Source organism: Pelobates fuscus, chromosome 3 (assembly GCF_036172605.1).
Source record: "Pelobates fuscus isolate aPelFus1 chromosome 3, aPelFus1.pri, whole genome shotgun sequence".
Classification (NCBI taxonomy): Eukaryota; Metazoa; Chordata; class Amphibia; order Anura; family Pelobatidae; genus Pelobates; species Pelobates fuscus.
In genome coordinates, this window is record NC_086319.1 from 186,791,948 (window position 1) to 186,809,342 (window position 17,395).

General features: G+C 40.6%; 1 protein-coding gene across 2 annotated transcripts in view; it reads right to left on the minus strand.

Moving 5' to 3' along the window:
- Positions 1 to 17,395, minus strand: part of ANO2 (anoctamin 2) — a 337,896-nt gene that overhangs the window by 304,277 nt on the left and 16,224 nt on the right. For both annotated transcript variants that reach the window (XM_063447820.1, XM_063447821.1), the window contains exon 2: positions 15,507 to 15,679. In XM_063447820.1, the coding sequence (XP_063303890.1) occupies positions 15,507 to 15,679 (173 nt within the window). The remainder of the gene's footprint in view (positions 1 to 15,506; positions 15,680 to 17,395) is intronic.

Consider the following 17,395-nt stretch of genomic DNA (forward strand, 5'->3'; position numbering starts at 1 on the left):
AAAAACGTATCACAACAGTTATATCGTCTGTATAAGTGCCATTTGTGTGTGAAAAATGCAACAAATTTCACTTTCACTGACGATATCATTGTTGTAATACATTTTACTATTTTAAAACACTAATATTTGTGCTCAGCGAAGTCTTCCGAGTAAAACAGTACAACATGTACAGGTTTTATGGTGTCTTGTAAAGTTACAGGGTTAAATATAGTGATAGCAAACTAAATTCCCTGGACTTTTGATCTGGGTTGTCAGGCAGGTCCCACAAATTGTAATAAATAAACTGACCTAATTATGTAACATTATATATATATATATTTTTTAAGATTAATTTTATTTATATATAGGTATATAAGTGTTTTTAATATTAATATATAGATATATATATATATATATATATATATATATATATATATAATTATAATAATATATATTTATATATAATATAAAATAAATAAATATATAAATATGTTAAAAAATAAATAAAAAATAAAATAAATAAATATATATGTGTAAATTCGTTCTAACTGTATTTTAAAATTAATATATATATATATGTAGATATCAAAATACATGTAGAACAAAATAATATATATATATCTATATAGGTACATACGTTTATACATTTATATCACTACATATATATATATATATATATATATATATATATATATATATATATATAGGTATATATATATATATATATATATATATATATATACCTATATATATATATATATATATATATATATCTATATATTAATATTAAAAACACTTAGACAGTGTATGTGTATATATGTGTATGTGTATATATATATACTTAGATCATAAGATCATATAAATATAATATATATATATATATATGATCTAAGTATATATAATTACATTTTAAACTGTTTTAACATTTATTCATTTTTTTCAGGCAGCAGTGGGAGTACCTGTCATTATAGGCACTCCCCCTGCTGGCACTGATATGGATGGCTATGCCGTCCATGTGATCGTGAGGTCTTCGCAAGGACCTCTCGATCAAATGGCCCAGGGGGGCCAAAACGGACGGAGGGGGACTCCCTGGGCTGCCAGGTGAGTCCCCACACCAGGTAAGTAGAAAGGACGGCGCGGACATGCTATGCCGCCCCCCCGCGTTTAGAGCAGGGTCCCCAAGGACAACATAGCACGACCGTCGTCCGTAAGGGGATAATTTACAGAACATGCCCACAACTTTGAAGATGTTTTGTTTTTTTATTATTATTATTGTGAAGCAAACAACAAATAGAAAAAACAGAAAAAGGTCAATGTGCATAACTATTCACCCCCCCCTAAAGTCAATACTTTGTAGAGCCACCTTTTGCGGCAATCACAGCTCCAATTCACTTTGGATAAGTCTCTATGTGCTTGCCACATCTTACCACTGGGATTTTTGTTGGATGGTTTGCGCTCCAACACATTTACAGGTTTCCCCTTAAACCACTCAAGTGTTGCTTTAGCAGTGTGTATGGGGTCATTGTCCTGCTAGAAGGTGAACCTCCGTCCTAGCCTCAAATGGTACAGGTTTTGCTCAAGAATATCCCTGTATTTAGCACCATCCATATTTCCCTCAGCTATGACCAGTTTCCCAGTCCTGGCTGCTGAAAAACACCCCCACTGTATGATGCTGCCACCACCATGTTTCACTGTGGGGATGGTGTTCTTTGGGTGATGTGATGTGTTGCGTTTGCGCCAGACATAGCCTTTTCTTTGATGGCCAAAAAGTTAAATTTTAGTCTCATCAGACCAGAGCACCTTCCTCCATACATTTTGGGAGTCTCCCACATGCCTTTTCGCAAACTTAAAACGTGCAATTTTGTTTTTGCTGAAAGTAATGGCTTTCTTCTGGCCACTCTGCCATAAAGCCTAACTCTATGGAGCGTATGGCTTATTGTCATCCTATGTACAGATACTCCAGTCTCTGCTGTTACATAGTTACATAGTTACATAGTTACATAGCTGAAAAGAGACTTGCGTCCATCAAGTTCAGCCTTCCTCACATATGCTTTTGCTGTTGATCCAAAAGAAGGCAAAAAACCCAGTCTGAAGCGCTTCCAATTTTGCAACAAACTAGGAAAAAATTCCTTCTTGACCCTAAAATAGCAGTCAGATGTCTCCTTGGATCAAGCAGCTATTAGCCCACTAATTAGAAATTGTATCCCTGTATGTTATGTTTTTGCAAGTATTTATCCAATTGCAATTTAAACATCTGTATAGACTCTGACAAAACCACCTCTTCCGGCAATGAATTCCATATCCTTATTGCTCTTACTGTAAAAAAACCTTTTCTTTGCCTTAGATGAAATCTCCTTTCTTCAAGCCTAAATGTGTGACCTCGTGTCCTATGTATAGCCCTGTTTATGAATAGATTTCCAGATAATGGTTTGTACTGGCCCCGAATATATTTGTATAATGTTATCATATCCCCTCTAAGGCGCCGTTTTTCCAAACTGAAGAGATTTACATTTTTTAACCTTTCTTCATAACTAAAATGCTCCATTCCTTTTATCAATTTTGTAGCTCGCCTCTGCACTTTTTCTAGTGCCATGATATCCTTCTTTAGAACAGGTGCCCAAAATTGCACAGCATATTCAAGGTGTGGTCTTACCAGCGATTTATAAAGAGGCAAAATTATATTTTCATCTCGAGAATTTATGCCCCTATTTATACATGACAAAACCTTACTGGCCTTAGCAACGGCAGATTGACATTGGATATTGCTACCTAATTTGTTGTCTATAACAATTCCCAAATCCTTCTCGTGTGTGGTTATCCCTAGTTCACTACCATTTAGGGTGTAAATTGCTTATGCATTCTTAACCCCGAAGTGCATAACTTTGCATTTTTCTACGTTAAATTTCATCTGCCATGTTTAATGCCCAGTCCCCCAATCTATCCAAATCCCTCTGCAGCAAGGCAATATCCTGCTCACATTTTACTACTTTACAAAGTGTTGTGTCATCTGCAAACACTGATACAATGCTTTCAATGCCCATTTCAAGATCATTTATAAATATGTTAAATAGAAGCGGTCCCAAAACAGAACCCTGAGGGACACCACTTACCACTTTTGTCCAGCTTGAAAATTGACCATTTATGACAACTCGCTGTACTCTATCCTTAAGCCAATGTTCTACCCAAGAACAAGAATATTCATCTAGACCAATTTCTTTTATTTTGAAGACTAACCTATTGTGAGGAACCGTATCAAATGCCTTGGCAAAATCCAAGTAGATCACATCCACTGCAACACCCTGATCTATATTTCTACTTACTTCTTCGTAGAATGCAATTAGGTTAGTTTGACATGACTTATGTTTCATAAAACCATGCTGATTATTGCTAATAACACAGTTCTTCCCAATGAATTCCTGAATATTATCCCTTAATAGCCATTCAAATAATTTCCCAGTCACAGAAGTTAAGCACACAGGTCTATAATTTCCAGGCAAGGATTTTGAACCCTTTTTAAATATAGGAGCAACATCTGCCTTCCTCAAAGGTAACCTTAGGTCTCTGTGCTGCCTCTCTGATTAATGCCCTCCTTGCCCAGTCCATGAGTTTTGGTGGGCGACCATCTTTTGGCAGGTTTGCTGTTGTGCCATGTTCTTTCCATTTGGTTATGATAGAGTTCATGGTGCTCCTGGGGATCATCGAAGATTTGGATATTTTTTTATAACCTAACCCTGACTTGTACTTCTCAACAACATTGTCCCTTACTTGTTTGGAGAGTTCCTTAGTCTTCATGGCAGTGTTTGGTTAGTGGTGCCTCTTGCTTAGGTGTTGCAGCCTCTGGGGCCTTTCAAAAAAAGTGTGTATATGTAATAACAGATCATGTGACACTTAGATTGCACACAGGTGGACATCATTTCACTAATTATGTGACTTCTGAAGGTAATTGGTTGCACCAGAGCTTTTTATGGGCTTCATAACAAAGGGGGTGAATACATACGCACATGTCAATTTTCTGTTTTCTATTTCTAAAAAATAGTTTTATGTATATATATATTTCTCATTTCATTTCACCAACTTAGACTATTGTGTTCTGATCCATCACATAAATTCAGATTAATAAAGAATTGAACTTAAGGCTGTAATGTAACAAAATATGTTTAAAAGTCAAGGGGGTGAATACTTTTGCAAGGCACTGTATTGTGCATGTATGGCAAAAAGCTGCGTGGCCAATCAGCATCTCCATGGGGAGTTTTCAGCACCTCCATGCAGACCCAATCTAATACACTTCCCCCTCCCAATTATTATACACAGCCCACAAATCCAATACACTGTCCCCTCCTCCACTCTAATACACTGCCCTCTCAACCCAATCTAATACACTGCCCCTTAATCTGATACACTGCCCCTCCTCCCTCCACTCTAATTGAATACACTGCCCCACTCCTACCACTCTAATTGAAATACACTGCCCTCCTTCCCCCCAATGTAATGCACTGCCCTCCCCCCAATTTAACACACTGCCCCCTTCCACCACTTTAATACACTGCCCCTTCCCACACTCAAATTAATACACTGAACCCCTACCTCCTCCAAATGAATACACTGCCCCCTCCCTCCTTCAAATTAATACACTGCGCCCCCTCTCCAATTTAACACACTACACAGGAGAGTCCTCCAAACCCCTCTTCCCCTACCTTAAGATTAGCTATCCATCCTCCAGTTCCAGCCCTGCTCTTCTCAAGCAGACCAGATGCTCCTCTGGCACTTCAAGCAGGAGGGAAGGGGGAGTGACTGGCCTGCTCTGCAGACAGACAAACACTAAGCCCTCTTGCGGCCGTGGGAGGGAAGACAAAAACCAGACAGGAAATATCTTTCCTGTCTTGCGGCTGGTCGCAGCCACAGAACAAAGTGGTCCCGGGGCAGGCGGCCACAAATACATTCATTGTGGGCTGCATGCGGCCCATGGGCTGCAAGTTTGACATACTTGTTGTAGAGGGTCCTGCTTAAATGAGCTTACCGCTGGAGAGGGTGTCCGATTTATGTATTATCTAATTTGATTGTTTTTCTTTTTTTCTCTTCCTTGTACTGGGATTTGGTTTCTTTTCACTATACTATAAGGTAAATCCTACAGGTGGCTGTTCTTCTCATGAGTCTTCTCTGCTAACCTTGCTTCTTTATATACACAGTAGTGTATTGTTCTGAGTAGTATGTATAATTGTCTAATCGATTGCAATATATAGACTGATTTTCACTAACTTTCTGCAACATTTGAATGATTTCTGCAATGTTCTGGTACTGTATACAGTTAGATGTTTGTTTTGTTCCGTTTCTTAGCAATGAAACGTGATGACATCACACGCGGCATGAGTGACGTCTGATGTCATCATGCATGCATTTGCCGATCCAGGAAGTGATTGAAGATACTGAAACTGCCAGAGAGACTTGGATTTGCTGTACAGCTGTTTGTTTTCTATGTATAATTGTTTGGGGCGGCACATTGGGTAATGTAAACACTCTGCACTTGTATATAAATGGTTTCTATATCATGCATACCATAGGACATTAGCATTGAAAAAGGGCTTGTGCCCGAAACATCTGCTGTTGTGTACTATGTCCTCTTAAAAAATCGCAGTAGCACTTTGGTGTGCACACAATTACTGGATGCACAGTACTTCATTTTTGCTTTGTTGGTTAAATGAGCTTACATTATAAAGGGAGAGGGGTAAAGTGGCACAAGAAGTAAATGTAGGGTGTATTTCATGTATGGGGAAAAAGTAGTTTACTAGAATAGTTTACAATAAAGGGTATTTTTTTCAAGGATTCAAGGAAGCTGATCAATATAGCATACAACATACATGCCTCTCTCAAGGATCTTGGAGGAAAACAGTAATAGCTAGATAGGGCAGTAGTTGGATGTTCACAGTTAGGGTCAAGGTTGGGTTATTTTAGAATCAGGGTGATGGTTGAATGCTTGAAGGTTGTAGGAAATATGCCAGAGGAGAGACTGAATATTTTAGTGAGGGGCAGAGCAAGAGAAGGAAACAGAGCACAAGTGAGATATGATAGAAAAGGATTGAGGGAACAAGTGGTGGGGCAAGTAGAGCAGAAACCTCTTCTGGCATTACAGGTATGTGTTATGCCGCCCGCCGGGTCCGCTCCAGTCAGGGAGCGACATGGTATCCGTCAGGCGCGCATAATTGCGGAGGCATTCCCACACGCAAAGGGGAATGCCGCCGATCTCTTACCTGCCTTACAGCCGCATTCCCATGTGGCTATGGGAATGCTGCCTACCACTCACATAGTGCTGGCTCCTCCTCCTCCTCCTTTCACAGCGGCCAGGTCTGTGAACATTAGAGACGCCGGCCGCTGTAGCTCTGAAAACTTTAAGAGGTTTTTATTGTAACCCTTAAAGTGCCAGGTCACAGTTTTTAACTCTTATTATATTCTCACGCCCATTGTCAGGTGTTCCCTGTAGCCAATCATGGAGCACCTTAGAATATAAAAGCCTGCTCTGTCTATTGCTCTGTGCCCTGTCGTGCTTTCCAGTTGGTTATCCGAGAGCGCGTTCCTTGTATTGATTTCTTGTGTCTGACCTTGGCTTTCCTTTTTGACTATCCGATCTCTGTATTCCTTGACCTTTGGCTTGGCTTCTGACTATTGTGATATCTCAATGCCTTGACCTGTGGCTTGTTCATCATTTGCGTTATTACTTTGTCTTGATTTTTCCCTGTCTTGTGACTTTTTGTCTTTATACATTAAATCCGGCCATTCTAAGGCCCGGTAATACGTCTTTGGTATTTACTTTACATCTACTTAAGTTCTGCGTGTTGGGCATCTACAGTAATCCTGACAGTATGAGTGAGCATAGAACAAAGAATGGAGCAGGGATGGGTGATGCATTAGTAAGGGAAGGAGAGAGATTAGAGATCCCTTTCCTGATCAAGGAAGTAAGTAGCGAAGTTTGTAGCTGTCAAGTTAGTAGGAGGAGGAGCAGAAACCAGGCAAAATAGAACGTAAAAATTTGCGAACCTAGTATAAATTTATAGTGAGGGAAGTCAGACGCAGAATGATACTTTGAGTTCTGTTCAGGTTTGAGGCAGGCTGTAGGAGAGATATATAAGGGTCAGACATGCCTGTAATAAAGCTATGGCATAAGGAAATGCATATATGCCCAGATGAGGTGAGGGTTAGTCAAGCAAAACAAACTTATAGGTAGGTACTAATAAAAAAAGGGGGCAGACAGAAATGGCATAGAAAAGTCATTAGAAGTATGCATATAGGTGAATGAAACAATTAAGCAAACAAGCCAAATATATGGAGTAGGGCTGGCAAAGATAGCTTAATTGTTCCATATTTTATTCACCATCCAAAGTCAGAAAATGATTTGCATTGGCACATAGGATTTAGATTTAGAAAATAACAAAGTGTCTAGCGGTATTTATCTCATTATGGTAATGATTTCCATTACATCTCTCACTGTATGTATTCAATGATTCAAACAAACAATTTTAGTATTGAGTATTGAATTAATTCAAATATATAGAATGACAAATGGGCGCTATATCACTAGAAAAATGTTTTTGTTTGCAAAGCCACCTGTCCAAAAGCACACGCATATTTTGAGAATCAGACAGGTATTTCTTCAACATTTCTATTTTCATTGTATTCTGTGCATTTTTGCATTGATGTTGTTTGGGACATCTGTGTGGATGAAAGCTGTCAGCTTAACTTTATATAAAGAGTATTTGCCTAGGTAAAGGAATCATAATATCCACGAACAAAGAAATAACAGCACAAAAGGTATGTCGTGTTAAAAATGATTATTCATTCTTCCAACCGACAATGCAATCTCACTCAAGGATCTCATGAAAATAAATCAATTTCCTATCCTCTAGAGCTCTAGGGCTGTAGCCAAGATGTGTTTGTGGATATGCTTGGTCCTCACTACCTAGTGGAAATTCATTGTACCTTAGCTGTGCCTCTGTCCTGAAAAATACCTTGAAGTTTATAATAATGATGAGTCTAGGAGGGGAGGAACTCCACACTATTTTAGAGACAACTCAATTTCATTATGAAATTTAAATTTAATTGTGAAGCATTTGAACTCCCTTCTTTACAATGGTATTTATTAATTGCAAAAGGTAATACCAAAAGATATTAGAGCTATTCCACTTTACCAAGAACAAATATCAAGCACTTTTGCTCCTATTTATGGATATAGAGAGGGCATATTCACATAGTGGATTTGGCGCCTCTTCTTCTTAGCTGAGCAGTGGCTTACAACCTGACTTGTATAGTAGGGTACAGGCCCGGACTGGGAAGAAAATTCGACCGGGACATTTTTTAATTACAGCGGCCCACTAAAAAGGGGAGGGGCCAGATAGGGTGTATTTTGTCATCACCAATGACAAGCACACCCCATCACAAAGTGAGCATGTTGGTCAATGCTCTTCTAGGGCAGACCATGCACAGAGCTCTGCTGAAGAGCTCTAGCATGATAAAAAAGACCCTGTATTTGTTCTGCACAGCGCAGGCAAATTGATTAACATTTTTGCACTGTGTTTGCTTGAAATTTGTCTGTGGTGTCTCCATAGATGGGATACCAGGAGACAACAATGCCAGGAAAGAGTATTGTGCAGTATGTGTGTGAGGGTGCTGTGTGTGAGGATGATGTGTGTGTCTGTGTTTGTGTGTGTAAGGGGTGTAGTGTGTGTGCAAGAGGGGTGCAGTGTGTGTGTGCTGTGTGTGACTGATAGGGTGCTGTGTTTGCATGAGGGTTCTATGTGTGTGTGTGGGTATGTAAGGAAGCTGTATGTGAGGGTGCAGCGTGTGTGTGAAGGTGCTGTGAGTGTCAGGGGTGCAGTGTGTCTGTGAGTGAGGGTGCTGTGAGTTTCAGGGGTGCAGTGTGTGTGTGTGTGAGAGTGAGTGAGGGTGCTGTGAGTTCCAGGGGTGCAGTGTGTGTGTGTGTGTGTGTGTGTGTGTTAGGGGTGTAGTGTGTGTGCAAGAGAAGTGCAGTGCGTGTGTGTGTAAGGGTGCTGTGTGGGTAAAAGTGTTGTGTGTGAGGTGTGCAGTGTGAGTGATGGGTGCTGATTTTGAGTGAGGTGCTATGTGTGTGTGAGGGTGCAATGTGTCTGATAGTGAGGGTGCTGTGAGTGTCAGGGGTGCAGTGTGTGTAAGTGGGGGTGCTGTGAGTGTCATGGGTCCAGTGTGTGTGTGTGTGTGTGTGTGTGAGTGAGGGTGCTGGGAGGTCAGGGGTGCTGTGTGTGTGTGTGTGTGTGTGTGTGTGTGAGTGAGGGTTCTCTAAGTGCCAGAGGTGCAGTGCATGTGTGTGTGTGTGTGTGAGAGAGTGAGGGTGCTGTGTCAGGGGTGCAGTGTGTGTGAGTGAGTGAGTGAGTGTGCTGTGAGTGTCAGGGGTGCAGAGTGTGTGTGAGTGAGGGTGCTGTGAGTGTCAACATGCAGTGTGTGTGTGTGTGTGTGAGTGTGATTATATCCCCCCTCCCTTCTTACATTTAGCCTGGGAGGGGGGATTGTGCTGCTGCCATCCTTGGTGGTGCTAGTAGTGAGTGAACTCTAGCCTGTTGCCATGACAACGCTCCGGATCTCGCAAGAGGAACCCGGCGGAGCTGCAAGTTAGAGCTCCTCCGGGTTCCTCTCCTGTCTCTTTCCCTCTCTTCCCTGCCGGTGGCTGCAAAACACTGTATGTGGGACTATAAAGGGAGAATAAGGTTAAAAGGTTAAGAGCAGGGTGCTACAATCCCCAATGTGAGTCACTTATTTACATAAAATCAAACCATTCAGTGTTAATAAAATATGGGTGGTGAGAGCACACCAATAAATGTAATAATTGCACGTTACCCTTATTGCACGTGAAAATATTAAAACCACTCCTATAAATATAAAAACAGGGAGAATTGCAACATAGGGTAATAACATAGCAGCTGGATGTAACTTTAAATGATAATTGGTTACACTCACAGGGTTATGAGCCACTTAAGAAAAGCTGGCTCAGACTAGAAGTATATCAGATGAATGCATGTGGTAGTCAAATTCCAAGCTGAATCACCTCTGTGGTCCTTGGTTTCTGTTGCTTTAAATACTCCAGGATGCAGGAAGTAATACAAAAACACTTTATTGGATAAACTACAGGTAGCTGGATAAAAATTAAAATACAATCTTATCTCTAAAAGTCCACTTGTGCATGGATAGAACTAAACGCGTTTCGGCAAAGCCTTTTTCAAAAGTTCATCTTCTTCTTTACTTGTTTAAATAGCCCGAAATTGGCGCTCTTTTCGTCTGTCGGGGCATCTTCATATCCTCCTTCCAGTTTCCGGCATCTGACCACATCTTTAATTTCAGCGCCACTTCCGTATGACAGTGAGGGAGATCTTTAATCTCCCCACCGGCCCATCATTGAATAAAGCAGGGCGGCGCTCGGATAGTGCCAGCCCTGCATAGACCGACAAGGGAGATCCTGTGATCCCCCTGCCGGCCTAGGCCCATGGCCACTGTGGCCCACCGGGCATTTAGAGATAATGAGGGGGGGACCTACTGTCCTCCCCCTCTCCGGCCCCCACCCCTGGGCGGCGGGTGGGGGCCATAAAGATAATGAGGGGGTCCTACTGTAGACTGTAAGCTCATTTGAGCAGGGTCCTCTTCAACCTATTATTCCTGTCAGTTTTCTTGTAATTGTCTTATTTATTGTTACATCCCCCCCCTCTCAAAATATTGTAAAGCGCTACGGAATCTGTTGGCGCTATATAAATGGCAATAATAATAATAATAATACTGTCCTCCCCCCGGCCCCCACCCCTGGGCGGCGGGTGGGGGCCATAAAGATAATGGGGGGACCTACTGTCCTCCCCCTCTCCGGCCCCCACCCCTCTGCGGCGGGTCCCCCCTTATTGTTATTTTTAGGACAATAGGTCCCCCTTATTGTTAATTTTAGGGCCCCCACCCACCGCTTAGGGGTGGGGGCCGGGGGGGACAGTAGGTCCACCCCTTATTGTTATTTTTAGGGCCCCCACCCACCGCTCAGGGGTGAGGGCCGGGGGGAGGACAATAGGTCCCCCCTATTGGTATTTAGGGCCCCCACCCGCCGCTCAGGGGTGGGGGCTGGGGGGGAGGACAATAGTTCCCCCCCCTATTGATATTTAGGGCCCCCACCCGCTCAGGGAGGGGGGACCCTTTTTTTTTTTTTAACAGTGAGCAGCCACAGGCTGTTTAATAGACATGCCCCTACTCGCGGTATTGCGAGTAGGGGCACAATTTACTAATACTAAGTAATATTTACTTAGTATTAGTAAATTTGGCCACAAAAAAAAAATAGGGGACGGACCGAACATCGCATATGTTCGCCGTCCGTGGCGAATGCGAACACGCTATGTTCGCCAGGAACTATTCGCCAGCGAACCGTTCGGGACATCACTACTTATCTCCACTGCTCTGTTCACCCCAGTAAAGGAACACCCCAGTTAAAGGACAGTCTATTCACTCTGTAGAGATCAGGGACCCCCAAAAAAGATAAAGCAAAAAATTTTACTCACCTTGCTCACTCAAACTGCGTAGCTGCCTGCTCTGCCTCTCATGTCATCTTACTGCAGGAAGTCTCCTTTTTATCTTTTCTTCTAAGCCAATGCTTTTCATAGAGAAACTTCCTTATGATTAGCATCAGAGGATGTTCAATGTCCTCATGCAATGTGTGAGGACATCAAACATCACAGAATAGATTCTGACTCAGTTGTGGCAGTGGAAGCACCCTCTGGTGGTTGTCAGGAAGACAGCCATTAGAGGTGAGTTTAGCCCTGAAATGAAACATTGGCATATCTACAAAACGGCAATGTTGTACTACCAAAATGCCAATGCACACAGACCCATCCATTACTCATTTAAATGGTCTAGGTACCTATAGCTATCCTTTAAAGCAGTGATAGTGTTTATTGGGGTAAAGGAACAACAAACTATCAACTATAAAGAATTGATTTATGTTTATATTTAGGTTATACTTACTTACTATACCTAGAGCTCTTGGGAGCTTTATTCTGCCTGACCATGGTACTACAGAGCTTTTCTCTTCTTTCATATGATAGAGTGGCATTATATGCCAACTCCCAATCTCCCAATACCTTCTATTCATAATAAGGTTATTTCCACTTAACATGAAACTCACACTCACCTTGATATTATGCTGTCTATTGTTGGGTATTATCTGTTAAAAATACACTTTTACCTTGTGCAGGAAGCTACAACTCACCTGTAACAATATTTCATAGAAAATGCACCTAGGAGATATGTCAATGTATACACAAAGCAGTGTCAGGGAAGTTTAATTGCACAGGGCACTATACAAAATAAACCGAACGCAAAAGTTATCGTAGTTTATAAAGATAAAGTGAATACCTTGTAATGCAGCATAAACAAATTCATGACGATAACACTTATCATAGATTTCATAACATAGTACTTTAAGTATTTGACCTGAGGGACCACATGTCTACATTCAACAGATAGAGAAAATGTGAATAACAGGGTACAGGGTAGCCAGTTCTACTAACTATGGAATTGGGCTCCTAAGTTGTGAAATGTATAGCAGTGTTTTATACTTTCCACCCTTATTATTTCATCATAGGAAAAGGGATTCCCCAGAGTTGTCTATGATCACCATTCTTGTTTGTCCTTGCATTAGAGCCCTTTAAATAGTATTTGAAATAATAAAGAAATCAATATATATATCACTGTAAATCATGTGCACATAAGAATCTCACGGCATATGCATTTTTATTCATTACAAACCCAGGCACTATTTTGCCAGCAATACAGAGTGAATTCAAAATCTGTCCAATCCATGCACCAACAATCACAAGTCTGGAATACTTCAAATGAAAGTGACACCGACTGGGGAATTTGATAATTTTGCAAAGACCCCCAACAGTGACTTTGCGACTGGAGGCCCGGTGGATGGGCGCAGGTAAAGGTGAGATTTACTTTCCTGAAACTGTCCCCTGTTGGCACCCCCATCTTCCTCCTCCTCTTCAGCTCCTGGCGCTTCAGTGCTAGGAACTGACATCATTGCTGTAATCTTGTGCATGTGTGAGAGTAAGAAGTATCCAACTTCTTATTGTGCAACTAAGGAGTAAGAAGTATCCTGTGAGACAGTGAAATCACCCATAGACAGAGCCAATTCAGTGCTGCCATCTCTGGTGACAACTGTTGGTATTGGTAGTGTATCTCTGCCTAGAGTCTAGGAAAGTTAGGCAAAGAAAATATACAAAGACAAAGTAGTCCAAGCATGTCAAATTGGAGGGCAGCATGCGGCCCACAATGACCATCTTTGTGACCCGGCGAGCTGTGAGTACATGCTGGTGTTATAGCAGAGTAGGCACCTGCTTTCCCCACATTTCAGGTGCCTACTCTGCTAACACTTACCTGGCCAGGGAGGAGGGCCAGCGAGGGAGCTCAGTGTTCCTGCTCCTCACTGCTCCCTTGCGTGCACCGTCTGTAGTGAAGCCGGGTGCCGGAATATGACAACATATTCCAACATCACTAAACTGCGCAAGGGAGCAGTGAGGAGCAGGAAGAAGATCTCCAGTCAGAAGATCCCCACACCAGCTCCCAAAGGTAGGAAACAATAAATTAAATTATCTGAGTGCAAGGATGTTTAAATGTGTGTGTGTCTGTCAGTGTGTGTGTGTCTGTCAGTGTGTGTGTCTGTCAGTGAGTGTGTTTGTGTGTGTGTCTGTCAGTGAGTATGTGTGTGTGTCTGTGTGTGTGTCTGTCAGTGAGTATGTGTGTGTGTGTGTGTGTCTGTGTGTACTTATGTGTGTGTCTGTCAGTGAGTATGTATGTGTGTCTGTCAGTGAGTATGTGTGTGTCTGTCAGTGAGTATGTGTGTGTGTGTCATGAGCATGATTTATACACCAACAATGCGTCATAAACCTAAAGTTGTTTTGATGACCATAGTGTCCTTTTCAATATAATAAATTTTTATTTTTGTAATCCATGAAACCTTTTTCAGCCTAGAGACCTGCCTTTCCTAATTGTATGTGGATCTAATTCCTTTTACCATTAGTTGATAATTTAGACTTCCCTGCAGGTACAGAGTCAGTCTACACAGAATTGATAGCTCTGCCTGAAATCCCTTCCACTAGACACCTTATTGTTACTGTGAGTTATACCTCAACATGATAAGCATATCTCCCCACACAAACTATAACACACTTACCAGACATCTCAAACACTTTAATATCATATGCACTGACAAATGTTACGCTAGATGTGTAAATTTGTCATTACAACTTTTATCATACAACAAACATATGCTACTACCAGCACACAATGGGAAGTAGGATTGAGACTCTCTCTGGAGTTTACAGAGGATGAATGGGAGCATTCATTCATACACCTGCATGAGTGTGTAATTTTGACTAGACAACAAGAAACCTCTTACAAACTGATAACCAAATGGGATTGGATTCCCATATTTTGTATGCTAAATTACCAGACATATTCTCAGTTTACTGGAGATACCATCAATTTGTGGTCCTAATGGAATGTCCAGTTCTAAGGACACAATGACAAGTAGTGCACAGAATACTTTACAAATATTTTCTCCCTCTACCTCTGGACCTGAGTCATATGTTTTGACTTACATAAGAAGCTTCCTTGGAGTGTACATGCACGTACATTTCTTAGCAAAGTAATATGCTAGAGATAAACATATCCTATCATATTTATAATAATGTTAATGTGCTGTGACCTGCTAGTTTTAGACACAATTAATTTGTATGTTTCCTTAGAGGTAAATAAAGCTTTCATTTACAGCCGATGTTCTCCTCTCCTACAGATAAGCCTCTATTTCTGCTGAGGTTCTCCCAAGTTTTAAAAAAAAAATGTTTCACATCATCATTTTGCTGATTTGGCACATCATAATCCCAATGAAAAACTCATTTAAATTTCTTATATCTTTATTAAAAACACTGCTGAATTATTTCCCAGTGATGTATTTTCTCTGTATGCACTATAATGAGTTCCTTACTCAAATGCATTCTTAGCTGTGCTCATACACATTGCCAAAAGCAATGCCAGGTATTGTGTTATTTATTGTAGGTACCCACTGTAGGTATTGTGTGTATTGTGTACCCACTGTAGGTATTGTAGGTTCCCACTTTACCTATTGATTGCACTTCTTCCTTCATTCCTGTTTGATAATGTTGTGTGCATGGTGCTGAACAGCACAGCAAACATTTCTGTTCCCACTATGATATTTTCCAATACAAGGAAATTAATAAAGCGTCCACATGCTTTATTAATCAATATTGTGGTTTGATTGGAGTCTTTAGATCCTTGTTTTTGCATACTCTGGAGTCACTGAGAAATCCTGACATTGCCTCAAAACTAGACACTGACTGTTTGAGCTGTTTCAGGCAGTGTGCTCAATAGATCATAACATACTGCTTCTCATACATAATTTTCTGTGCATTTTGCTTTGATATCTGTATAAAGCAAGGGCTATGACAATGAGTTTTACTTACTGAGTTATTGTGTCCGTCGAGGCAACAGGATGGATCGAAAGCTCCATTGATATTTCCTTGATGCGGATACGGGGATGGAAGATATTGTGAGACTGTGAGATATTTAGATTTTTGTGGAGTAACTGGACCCGTAGTAGCTGTCTTTTGTTGTCCATTATATGTTAGAGGAATTTCTATAATAAAGAAAAAAAATACATATATATTATTTAGCTTTTTTTTTTATTATACCTTATCTAATATCTAATACTATACCTTATCTAACATTTTAAAAAAACAGATTATACAGATACACATTTAAGATGTATTCAAACTTTCTGTAGTGGACAGACAAAATGATAATGGAGATCTTACCCTTTTCTTGGCTCAATACTCCAAGCTAAACTAATATCTTTCATCCAGTCTGCCTTTTTTTTCCGCCCTACTCTCTCCCCTAAGCTTTAATTGACTTCTTGTTAATTTGTAGCAAGATGAAATAGTTGCTACATGAGAGACTTGAACCACATATTCATAGCCATGCTCCTTCTCTCCGTCATCCTATAAATAAGATAAATATAGTATCGGGACATGGTATCAGAACATTGAATGGTCTTTCTGTAAACAGGAGTGTTTCCAAGGTACATCCCTAACAAGGTCAAATGAGTAGGTACCTATCTTGTGTTGCACCTCTCACAATGATTCCTTATATACCAGAGGCATGTTTTTTTTTTTGGTTTTTTTTTGTAGAAGAGGCATGTTTAGTTTACACACAGAAATATATATATTATTTCATTATTTTAGTACCGAAGTACCGGTAATCATGTGAAACAAACAAAAAAAAGGATAAGTGTGATGATGTTGTCTGTGCATAGTCACAAGTGCATGGTAACTTGATAATAGAGAGCTACATTCAACAGGATAGCAACATTTATGGTACCAACAATTTAAATGTTGCTTAAATTATGATGATCTTGGACTAACCTGTTTTAGTCTCAGAGCCTTGTACAGCCTGACTAGCAGAGGTATGTGTCCAGCTCTTCATTGCCTGCTGCCTTCAGTTAGGTTCTTATCCTCTCAGACAGGGCTGCAGCAATGTGCACATATCTGCTGCTGCTTCTCTCGTTGCGAGTTGAAGGCAGCAGGAGAGTGTTTATGATAAAGAATACACAATACTCTCAAGCAGGTGGGTATATGTGACTGGGAAGGGTTACCACTATGTACCATAACCAGCTCAGTGATTTGAAGTGGTCATGGTGTTTGAAGTCAGTATGTGCAGCATTTGGCGATGCAGAATTTAACCCCTCTCATTACCCAAACAAGAGTTTCAGGCTATCTAATATCATTGGCTGAGAGCAGTCATCTAAAGCTTGGCCTATGGCTTCTGCAACTCTGCAGAAGTTGGATGTTGTACATCTGCCTACAAAAGAGAGTAAGAGGACCCAGGTAAGAGGGCAACTATGTGTAAACCGGTCTGACTCAATACCAAGAAACTTGGACACCAAAAAACAACCCCACCCCTGGGCACTCCCCTACTCACATCCATATAATTCAAGTGTCCCTCTTTGCTCATTAGACATTTTGGGAGGTATGGATGCTGTCCCATTAAGACCCTGTCATATCCCAGGGCTTCAGGCAGCCATTTAGACTGCCTAATAGTTATTCCGGATCTGGATTAATTAGCATACAAACAGGCATACCTGCTATAATTAAAAGAAGATAGAAACACACCTGCCTTAAAATATATATGTATGTGATTAAATGGTAAACATAGTTTTTATTATGTTATTTTAACACATTGCACTTGTTCTTGATATTGTCATTTAAAAAATAATAATCTAGCAATATTTATATTATTTTACACTAATATAATTTAGTATTAGTGTTCACAAATCTAGTTTATGGTAGACTACATC